This window comes from Anas acuta, chromosome 2 (genome assembly GCF_963932015.1).
Source record: "Anas acuta chromosome 2, bAnaAcu1.1, whole genome shotgun sequence".
In the NCBI taxonomy this organism is placed as follows: Eukaryota; Metazoa; Chordata; class Aves; order Anseriformes; family Anatidae; genus Anas; species Anas acuta.
In genome coordinates this window covers 112750901-112766198 of record NC_088980.1, presented here as the reverse complement: position 1 = coordinate 112766198, position 15298 = coordinate 112750901, and the positions used below count along the sequence as shown (strand labels likewise).

The following is a 15298-nucleotide window of genomic DNA, read 5'->3' as shown; positions in this document are numbered from 1 at the left end:
TCAGCAGGTTTTGTTGGGAGAGCTTTTGTTCTGCTTGGAGTTATCTATCCATCCCCGTGCTATCAGGTACCAGCTTCCAGAGGGCTCCTCTTTGAGCTGTCACACTGGTTTGCTATTGTCTTCAAAAACCTCTCATCGTACCTTGCCTAACCACACACAACAGGAAAGCCAGGTGGGCTCGGAGGTGATCGATATTTACTCTGGAGATAGGGTCCCTGCTGCAGTCCTTCCAGTCTTGCCATTCTTACTGGTTTGGCATAATACAGCTCCTGCTGTCAACAACTGATAGTTCCTCGCCTCTGACAAGCCAAGTAAACATGCCTTTTGCAAAGCTGTCCGTAAGCACAGCTGGGTAACACCTTGTAACAGCTGCAGTTATCTGTAGCTGGACGCCGCATGCTGCACGTAATGCCTTAAAAAATGAACCTTCCTTAGGGTGTAATGGGTGCTGTTGCACCAGCTGAGCCTGTGCCCTTCTGATTCAGGATCTGCTTAAGCATATACAGGATTTTCAGCACCTAACTAATCCTATGAGCTCAAGTTTATGGTGGTCAGGCGTGCAAGTGTAAAAGCGTTTTTCTGAAATGGCCTGGAGTATGCAAAGACTCTTATGGCTTGTCCATATTTGCTGTGGATTTTAATTTCAGTTTCTTATAAGGGAAAAAAAAGGAGAATCCTCTGTGGTTATGCAGCACTGTAACAGCTAGAGGTTTTTAACCTCTACCCGCGTGCTGTGGAGCAGGGGATGCGATGAGCTAGCCCCAGCCTGCTGTTGGTTACTGTAGGGTTGCCAGGCATCTGCTTGAAGGAAGCTTAAAGGTCTCCGTGAGGTGGACGCTGTTTTAAGGCTTGTGTAAGCCTCATCACAGCCTTATGCTTGAGAGCCTCCAGCCTAAACAAGGGAAAGCCTAACAGCTGAAAACATAAATACTGTGTTCGGAAGAAGCGGCGTTTTAGGACGTACAAACAACTTGTTCGCTACTTGGCCCTCTGCAGGGTCTGTGTCTGCACCTGCCCAGCTGTCCTCGTGCGTCACGTTACAGATGTTTGTCCCTGCTCCAGGCTCGAGCAGAGTTTTCAACATAGCTCAGCACGCGGGCACTGAGTCACCGAGGAAAGCCTGGCCCCAGCTGCGGATTTCAAGCGCCGGGATTTTTGCCCATCGCTGTGTATGGCAGCTCTTCTGCCTAGGATTTTCCTTTTGTGTTTTTTTTTTTTTCCCCAAGGTCTGTCTGTGTGGCAAACAGGATGCGTGTGTCTCTGAGCACCGAATTAGAGCGTGTGTTCCGTAAAGGAAACCTTTCCTAGCGGGGTTTAAATCGTGGCTGGAGGAGGGTGGGGGACAAAACCGCCAGGGACGTGGTGGCCTCGTCCAGCAGATGCAGCTGTGGGGCATTCAGACCTGTGTTAACAGGTTGATGTGAATAAATGGCAGTGGCATGTTACTGATTTCTTCAACAGGAATTCTGGTTCACTTTGCTTAACTTTGTTTAAAATTTGTATTGATAGCCACTCATGCATACCTATGTATACAGACGTAAAGCTGTTGTCTCCACCAACTAGCATAAACTTTAACCTGAACCACAGATCATAATAATTCCTTTCAGTTGTGAGCACAGTACAAGTAATATAACAGATATCCTTCAAAGTAACATTTTAAAACTTGTGTTTTTTCATTTACACACTGTTTCCTGGAGCCCTCCATCCTATGTGGCAAGGAGCTTGTTTGCCTTCCCGTCACTTGCAGCAAGACAGGCATTCCTCTCCGCAGTTGCTTTTGGAAGAGTGCGATGAGGGAATTTCTGCTTCCTTCCTGCATGGGGATTTCTTGATCTCTTTCACAGGATAGCCTTGGTGCTTTCACTGCCGGCAGTCCGTGCTTGTTCTTGACTTCTGCCGGGCCAAAAGAGGCCAATTGAAATTTGGATGAGCTAATGACAACTACAAATCCAGTGCAGCAGTATTTCAATGCTATCATCTAAGTATCTTTGGTTTCTTTAGAGTTGGTGGATTGTTCCCTATTAAACTGTTGGTTTAATATCAAACTCACTATTCTGAATCTTAAGGCAATGTTAAATTCGCTATTAAGTTGTTACTTGAGCTGACTTTATAAACAGCATCTAATGTGTCAGTTTAGTAGTGACAGTGTCTTTCTTAGTTTCCTATCTACATGAAGAGGCTGAAAATAATAAAGTGAAAAACACTTCAGATGATGTTTTGACCTTCAGATGCTGTTTGCCTGTTCAGAAACCTCTTCCATCCTGATGTCGAAGCTAAGCTTCCAGGATGAGCCACGATGAGGTAGTTAGAGGAATAAAAGGGCACTCCCTGTTTCTAAACTTTGTTCCTAGCTCTCAATTCAGTCCAAGCACTTAACGTGTGCCAAGAAAACAGCCTTTGCTGACTGTCACAGTGAATTCAGTGCTGTGCTGGTACAATCAGTCGTGGTGTCCAGGAGCCCACAGGGAGGCTGAAGGCAGTCTGGTTTCTTCCATACTTCAGAACAGAAGTGGGTCGAGGGGCAGCCTGGTTCTGAGCGAATTCCTGGCACTGCTGGCTCTGTCACACCCTGACTATCAGAGCATGAATTTTTGGAGCCTGCTGTCTCTTACTGGCCTGTTCCCCACCCCCTTGCCAAGGCAAATTATAGGGGATTTGGAGCTCTTTGACAATAGATACAGACAATTTGAACAACCTTCTGTGCCTCTAAAAATTTGTTTCATAGAAAGTTAACCTATATTGGGAATTTCATCATCTCATTCTTTAATGCTGTATGTAATTATACACTTAAATGCTAGTGAGTCTGCTGTTTTCTTGTTTTTGTTTTGTTTTTGTACGCTTTTTAAGGTGGCTCCAGCATACTTAAAAATAGATGGAGTTAACCTTCAGTCTTGGTGTTGTCTGCAAAATTGTTTATCAAGCTTCAAGCAGTTATTATATCTTTGCAAAATCTCAGTGGAAATAATCCATGCAAGCCTCCAATCCCACAGAGGAGGTCCTGCTCTCTTTCACTGAGAAAGAAGGTTGAGGTCTACGGCGGGGGAGGCACAGCTAGCAGCAGAGCCAGCCAGGTGTGAGCTATGGGATGTTGCTAGAGGCAAAGATGCAGAGTCCCCTGCAAACCATTTCTTTTCAAGAATAGTATTGCAAGATTGACTATATGATCGTTTCTGAGACATGTCATACGTGGCTTGTTATTAGTGAACTTCCTGGATTAGTCTTGGGAATGTTATTTACTCTATTTATGAATGTTCTTGGCTCAGCTCTTTGAAAGTATCAGTGAGATAAACACGAATACGCACATCTTTTCTCTGAGCAATGTCTTGCAACGGAAAGATATGGCTAGTGTAGAATGATAGGAAATAAGAATCAGTAAGATGCACTTGGGGACTGATGATAAATGCTACAATGAATTAGAACTACTTGCAGAAAAGGACCTTAAGTAACTACAGAGGTGTACTTAAGACAAAGATGTTTGAAATGATGTGACTGCAGATACTAAGCAAACGGCCCTTTTCCAAGGTCTTGAAATGTTGTTTGAACACAGCACAATTCTGCTCGGCTGCGCTGGAGAAGTACTGCTGGCATGACCAGCAAATGAAGATCTGACTTTGCAAGAGACTTGAAAAATGGATTTGTTTAATCTAATCTACCTGGGCATCGGGACAGGCTCTGATTGCTGTCTGTAACGTGTTATGAAATCAGCTCTGGGGACGAAAAAGCCATTAGAGCTGGAGGATAATGCTGGCAGAAGAACAAATGGGTTTAAGCTGACAGGAAATGATTTAGAGAAATCAGGCTCTGAAACAGCTTTCCAAACATACAGTTGGGGTTGCAAATCTGAGTTACTTCCAGGATAAAGGTTGGTGAGATTTTAAAACAGATTCGCTCTATGGTGTTAACGCCGTGACTGTTAGGTACTGAATTAATCATCCAAAAGGCCCTATCCCAGTAAGAAATAGGTATTTGAGTAAGTAGAACACTTTCTATAAGTTACCTGAAGATTAAATGCAGGTTTGGGAAATTGGATCATCATGCAGTAGCAAAAACTAAGGCAGAGGTGTCAAATCACTGTACTTGTACAGCACTGCATGGAGGAATCCTAGGCTTCTGATTCTGTCTTAATATCTTTAAGCTATGTTTGACTCTTTCTGTTCCTCCTTTGTTGGCTTTACGGAGAATACTGTACGTTTGTGGGTTATTTAAGTTCACAATGACATCAAGAGACATGCATTCACAGAGTACAAGAGGACATTGAGAGGGTTATACGTTGTCAAGGCATCAAAACTAAACTTTTCTCAGTAAAGGAGAAAAGGTTCTGCAGTGATGGAACTTATCCTTCTTTCTTTGAACAAGTCTGAATTCACTGTAACCAGAAAACAATGTCAAAAATATTTCTCTGTTCTTTTTTTTCTCTTAGCTGGGGAATGGCGGTCAACGTGTACTCTACCTCTATAACCCAAGAGACTATGAGCAGACATGACATCATTGCATGGGTTAATGATATACTAGCTTTAAACTACACAAAAGTCGAACAACTGTGTTCAGGTAAGAAAGTATTGCATGCCCTACAAATGTTTATTTAAAAACCACTTTAAAAGCCCGATTTGTTGAAAATAGATCACTTCCAGCTTTGACATAAAGCAGTTACTCTGTGAAAAGAGACTAATGTGTGTACAAAGGAAAAGTTTTTGTGTGCATGTTAATCATGGAAAGATAAGGTGCCATGAGAAAGCATAGCAAATGCAGAGGTGAACAGGATGAATGTAGCAGGAGTTGCATAGAAGTAATAAAAAGGCTGAGTAAGAAAAGAATACTGATAAGATTTTTTTCATGTGTTTTAAAGCTGCTAGGGTGGTAACTTTTCCAATGTTGAGTGGACATAGCTAAAAAGTGATATAGATTACTGAAAACCCAAGTGAGCAAAGTTCTCCAGCACCTGTTTCTTCTGGGTAAGGGTCCTGAAACCCTGCTGGTGTTTGCAGATGATCACGTGTATGGCTGCGAAGAAAAACATAGGTTTGAGGAAATCAACATTTAACTGCTGTAAGGTGTTTTAGAAGTTTGCCAAGAAAATCTGCCCATTTCCCTTTAAATGTAACTGAATTTTTGTAAATAAATTTGGTAATGAACACTAAAAAAAAAGTTATAGTTTGAATACTTTGGCCAGTCTGGTTAATCAGAGTGGAAATTACAAGATACATGTTAAACAACGGGGTCTCTAACTAGCTGATGACTAGGAATGACACAGAGAAAGGCTGATGTTTTACTGAGAGTACAGATGCCCCCAAGGAGCGATTCTTTCTGATTTCCTGCTGTGATTTTTAAATTTGAAGATGTTTGTGTTGGAGGACATCTAGCTAGATTGCTACTTCCAGACAAATGACATGCTGGGAATATCTGACTTATGAAGACAATGCTTTAAGTACATAGAACTGAAACCACATTACCACAGTTCAGCTATTTAGTGGTCCATTTGAAATGCATAAATGGGGTCTTATATTCAAATATGTGAATTTACCTACCATTCTGGGTAAAATTTCAGTCTCGTAGATATTCTCTGAAAGATTCAGAAAATCATTAGATGATGACATCCTTGTAGCATATTGTTTATTTTTTTAATCTCATCTGCAGAATCAGTCTTGTATGTTTAAATTCACAATGCATACAAAACCAAGGTGGGAGAAGTACAGGGTAAAGTGCGTGCAAGTGACTGATAAAAATGAGTAATTAAAGACACAGAACATGGGAAATAACCTTTCTGACAGTTACTAAGCTTGGAACTGAAATGTTGCACTTAGTTGTTGTTATATTTACAGGTCCGGAAGTTAGTCAATGTATTTTCTTTCTGTGAATTACACACAGAGGAAATATACGCATGGGGATATGCACACGTGTGTGTTTATATAGGGGTATGTGTGTATATATATATATGAGGAGATGGAAAGATGGATGAAAATGTCCCTTTTCTTCTTAAAATACCCTACATTTGCCATTGTTTGAAACAGGAAGTACACTAGCCATGTTATTGACTTGTTCCTCCATAGCTATTTATGTGCTCTTAAGTAGTTGAAAGGAAGCTTTTGAAGTGAATTCTCCATCAAGTTAAATGTGTGTGGGCTTAAAAAAAAAAAAAAAAAAAAAGGAAGAGGTCATCTAAAAGAAGTCACATTATGGTGAATACAAGTTAAAGATGCTTAAGAGCAGGATTGAGAGAGACTTCAGCTGGGCAGACAGGAGAAAAGTATGGGAACTGTCACAAAAGCACTGTCCCATTTCATTGCACAGCTTCTTACACAACTGTTTCTGTGACCTCTAGTGAGGATTTTAGGGCATACCACAAGGGAAGGACTGAAAAAAGGTTGTTTCATTAAGAGCTGTTACTCCATCCTGCGTAAAATTTTTTTTTCTTCCTTTAGAACTTCCTGGTTTGCATTAATTGCTGTTGTTACTTGATGCTTTTGTGATTGTTTGTATCTTAATGGGTCAAATCTGTAAACTTGAATTTCACCATTTGGTTTGATAGTCCAGATATGCATGCATTCTTACTTTTAGGTTGATGTTTGGTAAGTCCACAAATGGGTTTTAATGTCTGCTTATCTGAAGAAGCGTTCTCCTATGCTAGTGCAGTCCCTTCTGTGCTCCAGAGCACTTCCATCTCTGCACTGATGAACTCTGCTAAACTCTGTTGTGCTTTGGTGTCTGCAGTGCTCCAGCAGTCCTACTGGTGGTTGTCCTTTCCATCTGAGACTGCAGTTTGTTTGTCCCATGCTGAAGCAGGACATCTTTGCAGGGAGTAAAGAGATGGAATTTGGGAATCTGTCCCTACTTAATTTAGTACAGCACATGAACAATGAGTAGTTCTTCATGCACAGATAGTTTATTTAGTGTACTTCTAGTGCAGTTTGCAAGACGGAAGGAAGAGGAGCGGTAGCAGAAGCGACTGGCCAGCTAGCAGGCAAAGCACCAGCAGGCGCAGCATGGACCAGAGCCTGAGAGCAGCCGAACTAATTCATTCTTCCTGGCATTCCTCTGGCTGATGCTCCTTAAAGCATTGGCAGCCTTCATCCAGCTTAACATTAGTTTCCGTAAAACATGAGCATTTCTCAAGGACTTCAAAGAGAAGGAGCATGTGGGAACCTCTGTAACACTGTGAAGCGTTTCACAGCATTAATGGTGAACTTCAGAGCCACTGCAACTGAATTTTTATAACCTACTTTTAAGAAAAAAAGCATTAAAATTGGTCATGCTGTGATATGCCTATTCAGTTTTTGTTCATTTTTGCTAACAAGGAGCGATTGAAAGGCCAGAAAAAGATAAACGCAAGACCACAAAGTGGGGCAGGGCGGTTGAGGGTGCTAAATCTGAATGTAAAGCCTCTGAGCTTTACTTTCAGGAGGCATGAGCCAACTGTATGTGCAGTCCAGCCATCTTCAGCACCTGTCTGTGAGACCTCACATGTTCCTACATTTTGCAGCCAGCCTAGCGATAATTTTGGTCAATCCAAGCTTAAGCAGTAAGGGATAATGTGATGTTCTGCCTTTGAGGGCTTTATTCAGAGCTGAAAGGCATACCTAGAGCTTAACCTGACAGTTTGTAATAAAGAAAAGACAGTCAGCCCTTCTTTTTTTTTCCTCATTGCCCCGGTGTGAAGTAGCTTGGGTAGTACACGTGCAGGGAAGTACCAGCCTGTTCCCCCATTGCCAGTTACAGGAGCAGACCTAGGATGAGAGGTGGCAAAGGAAGAGGCTGGATTAGTCATAAAGTGTTTGTATTCTTCATGAGTCTTGTGTTTGTCCTTGCTAAATAGGCCGAGCAATGCTCCCCTGAGCTTTCTGAATGCCTGCTGTAGTTGTGATGTGCCAAAAAGGCCAGGTTATGGATGGATGCAGCACCAGAGAGCCTACATTTAGCGTGCAGCTCCTCTGGTAATTTAGTTTTGACAACACAAGAGACAGTCTCCTCAAGCATCTCGCAGCAAAGCATTTCCCTAAGCTTTAAGTGAGTGTCATTTTGTCAGTTTTGGTCTCTAGGTTTGGCTTCATGGAGGACTGTTAGCATGGAAATGAAGGATATGACCCATATTTATAATTTAAGGCATAGCGAGCATTGCCTTTAGGTGGGCAGTAGGCTTGGGAGCATTTAATTTGGTATAGCTGAGTGAAGAATAATAGAGGAAAAACCGAAAAGACTTAATATTTAGGGCCCCATGTGCAACACCCATATGCATGGGGAATAAGAGTTTCAAATGAATTATGTCACTAGTTGTTTCTTGGGAGTCATGCTATTTTTGTAATGAATGCACAGTGGCTTCTTAAAAACAATTCTGACTAAATAGCTTATAACTGAATTTTCTTTACTAAGGCCATTTTTCATCTGTAGGGAATACAGAGTGAACTTGTTACAAGGCTTTTCAGGAGTGTTTGGCTGCTGCACGAGAGTGTATTCAAAATAAGAGTCAGGCAGGGGAATGCTGCAGGAGACTATGGAGGGCTTACACATCAAATATAAAGGAATAATACATATACGATTATAAACAAAGTAATACAAAATAATACACTATACAATTATAAACAAAACAATACAATTATAAACAAAGTACACAAGCTATACAAATTATGAGCAAGGAAACTAGAAATGGTGAATGCATATAGAAAAGAAAATGCAGCCTAAGGTGAAGTATAACTTCTGTCTCAGCTCTGCTCATGCAAGCCTTTGAGGTGAAGGAGATGCAGAATCTTCCCCCCACCCATTTGAACATTCCCAGTAAAATTACAAACTTGCAAACTGTTTGCTCTCCAGTGCAGGCAGACCTTCTGTCTTTCAGGATTTGTGTGCAAGGAACAAGGATTAACCATGTTTTATTATCTCCCTGGCTTTTAATAAATGACCATTCTATCAAAAGAGCATATGCTTCAGCATTTTGAAATTTTAGACTCTGATGCTCTCCTGGTTTTTGCAATTGGGTGTTTTTCATATGGCTACTATTGAAGTTGGTACCACATCTCAGTTGGTGTACCTTCTGTGAGCATAAGTGGGCACTGTATGGGTGTGGTTTTTGGTAGCCCACTCTCTGTCTCAAAGCAAGGGGAGCAGTGTGCTGGCACAGCAGACGTTCTGCGTGTGGGTTTGTGCTGCCTTCAGGGCTTGGGATTTTGGGGAGAGCTTCACCACAGTCTCTATGGGCCACTGTCCCTCGCAGTGGCTGGTGAGTCACAGTGAGGAGAGCTGCTCCCTTCTTCTGAGGGACTTACATGCACAGGATTTGTTTCATTTTTTCCTGCCTCGGAATGTGTATTTTGCCCAGTGTCTATATAAACCCATACATATTACTAAAATCTGCGTTATAGCACCCTGCTGGGGCATTTGGTGCCGGCACGGTTTCTGCACAGCCTGGTGTGTTAGTGCAGGCTGAGCTGAAGCATCTTTCAACGTTGTTTTTTCCAGTTTCCACCCTTGCAATGTCTGGGTCGCTAGAGCAGCTTGGAAACGTGATTAAAACAAGGCTCGATGCACTGTGAAACCAAGCCATGTTTCAAGGAACTGGCATGTTGCTCTGGGGTCCTGCAGCACAGAGGATGCTCAGTGTAAATGACTCTTTAATGTCTTCCATATGATGTTTAGGATTAGAGGGATATAATGGATGTTGATGATCGCATTTAAGATCGTTTCCAAAACTTTCTGGGGAAGCTTGCAAAGCAGTATCTTGAGACATTCAGCCAACATACATACATGCATATATATATATATATATGTATTTAATGTTATTCAGAATTTGGGAGGAATAGAACTTTAACAAGGTTTTCACTTCTTTCTGTTTAATTACTCATAAAGTTGTCACTTGCCATTGCTTGCTTAATCTCCCCTCTTTTTAAAGAGCTTGTTAGATTTTGCTTGGTGCATGTTTTTTTTGGTGTTTTTTTTTTTTTTTTCAGACGAGATGGGTTACACGGCTTGGGAAAGTTAAATGGGAATTGTGTTTTCTGAAAGTTTTCTTGTCTGCCCATTTCAAAATTAATGAATTCCAAAATAAATTATTACTGAAAATTAAGTATAAATTTTACACAGCAGAGTTTTTAATGAGGAGCTTAATGAGGTAGGTATTTACGAGAATACAAGCTAGCACAGGGGAAACCTCCCTCCACTGACCGTTATTTAAAATGATCAGTGGATATCCTGGATTACCTCCCACAACAGCCCCACCTGCAGTGAGCAGGGTTTCCAAAGCAAACATCATTCAGTTTCATGCACCTCAGTCCCAGTGGGTAATGTCTGTAGGAGGTAGGTAGTTCTGGATGCTGTTTTCTGTGGCAGTGCTGCTCTGCAGAGCTCCTGGCTGCGTGCAGGCACTCTCTCTGCCCTTACAGGAGCTCTGCTCCTGCAGCTCTTTGCAGGAGTGCAGGGCTGCATCCTAATCTGGATTTAATTTTAAGTGCCCTCCCAAGACTGTTAGTGGGAAGGGCAAAGCTCAAGCCAGCATTGCTTCACTGATGCACATCTGGCTTCTCTACCGTTAAGGCAGTAAGTTGTAGTGGGCTCAAGCATTTGGAAAATGCCAAAAAAAAAAAAAAAGCCCATTCAGGAAATGGGCTGAAATCTCTTAAATCAGTGGTTTTTTGTTTATTGGAGAAACAGAAGTTTGTTGACCCATGTCCTCAGCAATGCAGGTGTTGCTAGAAGTGCAAATACAAGTGGGAAAGCGGTGGCCTCTGATGGAATGCTCTACACAAGCTGTAGCATTGCTTAAACCCCAGGCTGTAGGTAACTCAACGTGATGCTCACAGACGTGCCCAGCTTTTTAAGAAAAGAGTGAAAAAATAGAAGAACACATTTGAAATCTAAATAAGAACTCATTCTGATACCTACATCAGAAACCTGCTGTGTTCCTACCTTTGTGTCACTTCCAAGGAAGCAACTCTAGGAAGCTGGAAGCAAAACCTAAGCTCAATGTCACTGTACTGCACACAGTGGTTGCTGGTCTTTGTGTTTTTTTTCCCCCATTTCTTATCAAAAAATATTGTCACGCATGCTCCTTGCAAGTTACTGCCCTTTTTTTTTGTTCCCTCAGCAACAGAAACACAGGGTGTGTGCATTTTCCCATCAGTGTTAGCAACCGTGGCTCTAGTGAACCAAGGCACTTATGACTAATGTGCGTACAAATAATGCTGTATTTTCCAAATGCGTGGTTAGGTTGTTGCAACTTTGGAGTGAATGAATAATTTGAAGGAATTTCTGTCTAATAGGATGGGATTTTTTTTAGGTTATCTTTCTTAAAAAAAAAAGCTTAAAGCAAACAAAAATATAATTACAGAAAAAGGTACAGTCACTCTTTTTCACAAATGTGGTGTTTTTTTTTTCCAAAAATAAGTGTCTGGCAATCAAACTGAGGCCCAGTTAAAATGCTTAAGCTTGAATTGCATGCTGGTTTTAGAGCAAAATTTCTATTAAACGTTTCCAGCAAAATTCTAGTTTGGAGCTTAGTTTCTTCTGCTGTGGTTTTGACCTCAGGACTAAACTAACGCACCCACACACTGAGACAGGCCCTGCCTTTTCACAGGCCCTTTGTGTTCCCACGTTGCCTGCTGTGGTTTTTTGTGACTTGCTGAGGTCTTGCCTCCATGTGGTGCAGGGTTGGAGGGATGAATGAGGAGGGACAGGACGTGAAGGAGTGACCTGACTACTCCTATAGAGGGCATATATTAACTTGGGCATGCTTGTGTTCATATTGTAGTATTTCATAGTGTGCAAATACTGTAATTTTAATTTGTAAATGTTATAAATATACATGTTCAAAAAAGCAAGGATCTAGTCTTGCTCTTCAGATGCAGTTTAGGAGGTTTTCCGAGCAGTAAAAGCTTGCAGTGAATGTTGTTCTCTTGTTTTCATTGCGATCTCCTTCAATTTCCTTCTGACTGGAATAGTCAGAAGCAGAAGTATCTCTGTTATCAAGAAAACACTAGTTTACACTTTCGGATGGTTCAGCCTTAAGATGGGAGAGAGAGAGGAGAAAATCTAGCTTTAACAAAAACCTCTTCACTTCTCACTTGGCTTTGCTGTATCTGAACGCAGCCCCAGCAGCCCTTCCCCTCCTCTGCCCTCCGCCTGCCCAACAAACCCACCAAAATGCACCAAAACCCAGCAGCACAAGCAGCAGGCTGGCAGTGCGGCCGGCCACACGCGGCCGTGCCTGAAGCCAGCGGTGCTGCTGGGCTTTTCCATCTCGGCCACAGCGAAATTCCTCCCAGAGAGGAGGGGAAGAAAATGAGTCATAGGCCTCCCCTCGGCCTGAAGCAGCAGCATCCAGTGTGCCCGCCAGATTCAATGCTACCAAGACTCACCGTGGTGACTTCGCCCCGTTATTTTCCTATAAATATTAGAAGCAAGTCAAGTAGAACGGTTTTTGCCGGGTGTGCCAGCTGGATGGAGCCTCATGGGCTGCTGCCGTGCCCTTCACCGTGAAAGCGAGCGTGGAGTTCCTGCTCGCTAATTGTGTTTGCGGGTTGGTTTTGGCATCTGGCCCGCGAATCTCTCTCGTAATTGGTGGCTGCGTCAATATTCTGGATGGAAAAATGAAAGGGGTTTTGCGCAGGGATTCAAAATTGCTTGTTTGCTAATATGGAGTAGGAGGGTTTTAACATCGATGTGTCTCCCACATCCAATAATCTCTTCGGCAGTGCCACCACCTTTAGTTTCCATCTGTTGTTTGAAGAGATTTCATACTATTTCTTTTTTAGTGTGTGTGCTTTATGCATACAAAAGCTTTTTTTTATGTATACAAAAATTTCTTGGTCACAGAGACAGATGTACTCTGAGGGCAGTTTGGGGCAGGTAGTACTGTGGTGTAGAGATTTGTTAGGTTTGGGGTGAGGATTTTTTGGTCACTTTGTTTTTTTTTGGGGGGTATGCTTTTTTTTCCCAGAGAACGCATGCAGGTTTTTAAATCTTGAATAAAACATAATGGCATAAAAACCCATTTGTCCATGTAAATTATGCAAGAGCTATCTGTCAGAAGCCATGACATCGTTATCTCCACTGCGGTTCTTTACGTTATGTTAAGGATGCTCCTTTCCCAGGCAGCTGCAGTGAAGCATCAGTTGTACAGTACGTTGAATAGACCCAAAGTGCTGCCCAGCGTGCAGAGGACCTTGTGCCTGTGTGCTGTGGCTGTGAATTGCAGGCACTGCAGTCTTGCATAACTTCCACCGTCCCGCTTTTCCTGCTGCCTCCGTGAAATCTCAACAGTTGGCAGCGTAGAAAGCAGTGTCCTGGTTCTGCTGCGCTGGCGTCCTAATGCAGTGTGACAGCTACAGGCTTTAGGGGGCAAAATCCAAAATAAATAACGCCTATATGATATTAAGTGTATTTGTGTACATATATATAGACATCTGTGATGTGTAAAATCAGGTAGTCCCGGTTAGCTTTCACTTCTGCTGTTTGTGGGTCATGGAGTTTCTTCTTTCTGTAGTTGGTAGTGTTTAGTTCAGTCTCTATTTGTATGTTGTCTCTGCACTTCAGGAAGGAGCATTTTAATAAATTGCATTTGTCGATGTGATAAAATCCTCCTGTTGGGGAAAGAGTCTGGCAGCAGGCTTCATTATTGTGTGAGAGACCGGGTGTGTACCGTCACGTGGATGTATGCCAGTGTTTGCTGCCCTCGAGCGCTGTGCAAACCCGGGACCACCTCCTGGCTCACAAAATACAGAAGCAACTGTCTGAATGAGGAGAAGAAACACAAGGAAACGTCTTAAGTAGTAAGAAAGACTCTGTCTAAAGGCAAGCAAATGGAATTTGCATTACGAGCAGAAGGAGGAAATCTCATGTGAACATTTTAGGTTTCTCGTTCTCTAAAAGGATGGAGATGAAAGGTTGCACAGTGCATTTTCAAGACCTCCAGGCAATTATTTAGATATCAGAGTAAAGCTTATAATTGGGATATGGGGGGGGATGAAAGGGCAGAGTTAGGAACAAATTCAATTTATAACATGAAATGATTGCATAATAATCCTTTTGCATGAAATTAAACAGTAATAAATGTAGTCAAGCCATGCGCTATCTGCTTAACCATAGTTTTAATTGTAATGTCAGTTTTCTGTTGCTCCACATTTGCTAGTTCTTTTGCTGAGGATGAGGTTTGAATAACTAATTCTGTTTATATAGTTTTATATAAGAAGATGCAAACTTTGTCATCTGATGTTTGTAGTCTGCCAGAAGGGTTATTTTTCTTTAGGGAATATCTTAGATTCCTAATCATATCAAAACCATTGCAAACAGCTAAGTACAAGGTGTCCTTGGAAAATCAGGTGTTTTTTTTTTTTTGACAGTTTTCCTCCACAAAGCTAGGCAAGATTAAGAGATCTTTTTTAAAAAAAAAAAATGGTAGTGGTTTTCAGCACTATGGCTTGATCTTGTTAAGTCCCTGATCAAATTTCATATCACTATTTTAGGGAATGGTTTTGGACTCCACTCTTAATCTATACATCTCTTTTGGGGAAGTTACAAGCTCTGTAACCCTTTATACCATGCTTGAACAGACACAGAATGAGAGCTATTGGATGCATAAAGTTGGTGCTATTGAAACACATGCATACCCATGGAGAAAAATGTGTTAAAGTTTCAATTATTGTTGCCACTCCTGTAAAACTGGACAAGCCAGGTGCCCAATTTGTTAATTGGGCTTCTACATGAGCAATAAGCAGATTTTTTTGATAAAATAGCTCTCATAGGTGAGCTTTGGCTGCTTAAGTTTATTGAAATGGATTTGCACTAAGAGCACAGAAGTCTTTTTTTTGTGGGGAAGTGAAATTTAACTTGTGAGTATTTAGGTGATGATTTACCTGGCTCGTGTATTCAAGTGGAGACCTAATACCCTCAACAACCCCATGCTTCAGAAATGTGCTTTGCTGATTATAAAGCACTTGTGGGTTAGAAAACACTCTGCTGAAGAACTGAAATTGGTTTTCCTCAGATTTCCTTGAATGTTTTGAGCCTTAATTTCCAAACACTTAAGTTAGTCGACAGTACAGACTTTTTTTGCAAATGATAATGACATGATAATACTGTAGGGGGAAGATCTCTACGTACAAGGTAAGACTATCCCTATTAGCTGTAGTCAGTACACTGTTGAGGAGTTTTTTAATGTACTTCCCACTCTGGGCTGGATTGGTTACGGATCCACACCCCTACCTTCTAATATGTAAGTTCAGATAGCCCTCAAAATTGAACTTAGCAAAGTTGAACTTAGCAGCCTTGTTGTTTTGAGTGAGAACTAAAGCTCGCAGCCCAGCTTCTGAAATTAGGG

General features: G+C 41.7%; 1 protein-coding gene across 7 annotated transcripts in view; it reads left to right on the top strand.

The window, feature by feature from the left end:
• Positions 1-15298, top strand: part of MAPRE2 (microtubule associated protein RP/EB family member 2) — a 97591-nt gene that overhangs the window by 54174 nt on the left and 28119 nt on the right. For all 7 annotated transcript variants that reach the window (XM_068671733.1, XM_068671728.1, XM_068671727.1 and 4 more), the window contains one exon: positions 4421-4548. In XM_068671733.1, coding sequence (XP_068527834.1) covers positions 4428-4548 — 121 coding nt within the window. In that variant the 5' untranslated portion in view covers positions 4421-4427. The remainder of the gene's footprint in view (positions 1-4420; positions 4549-15298) is intronic.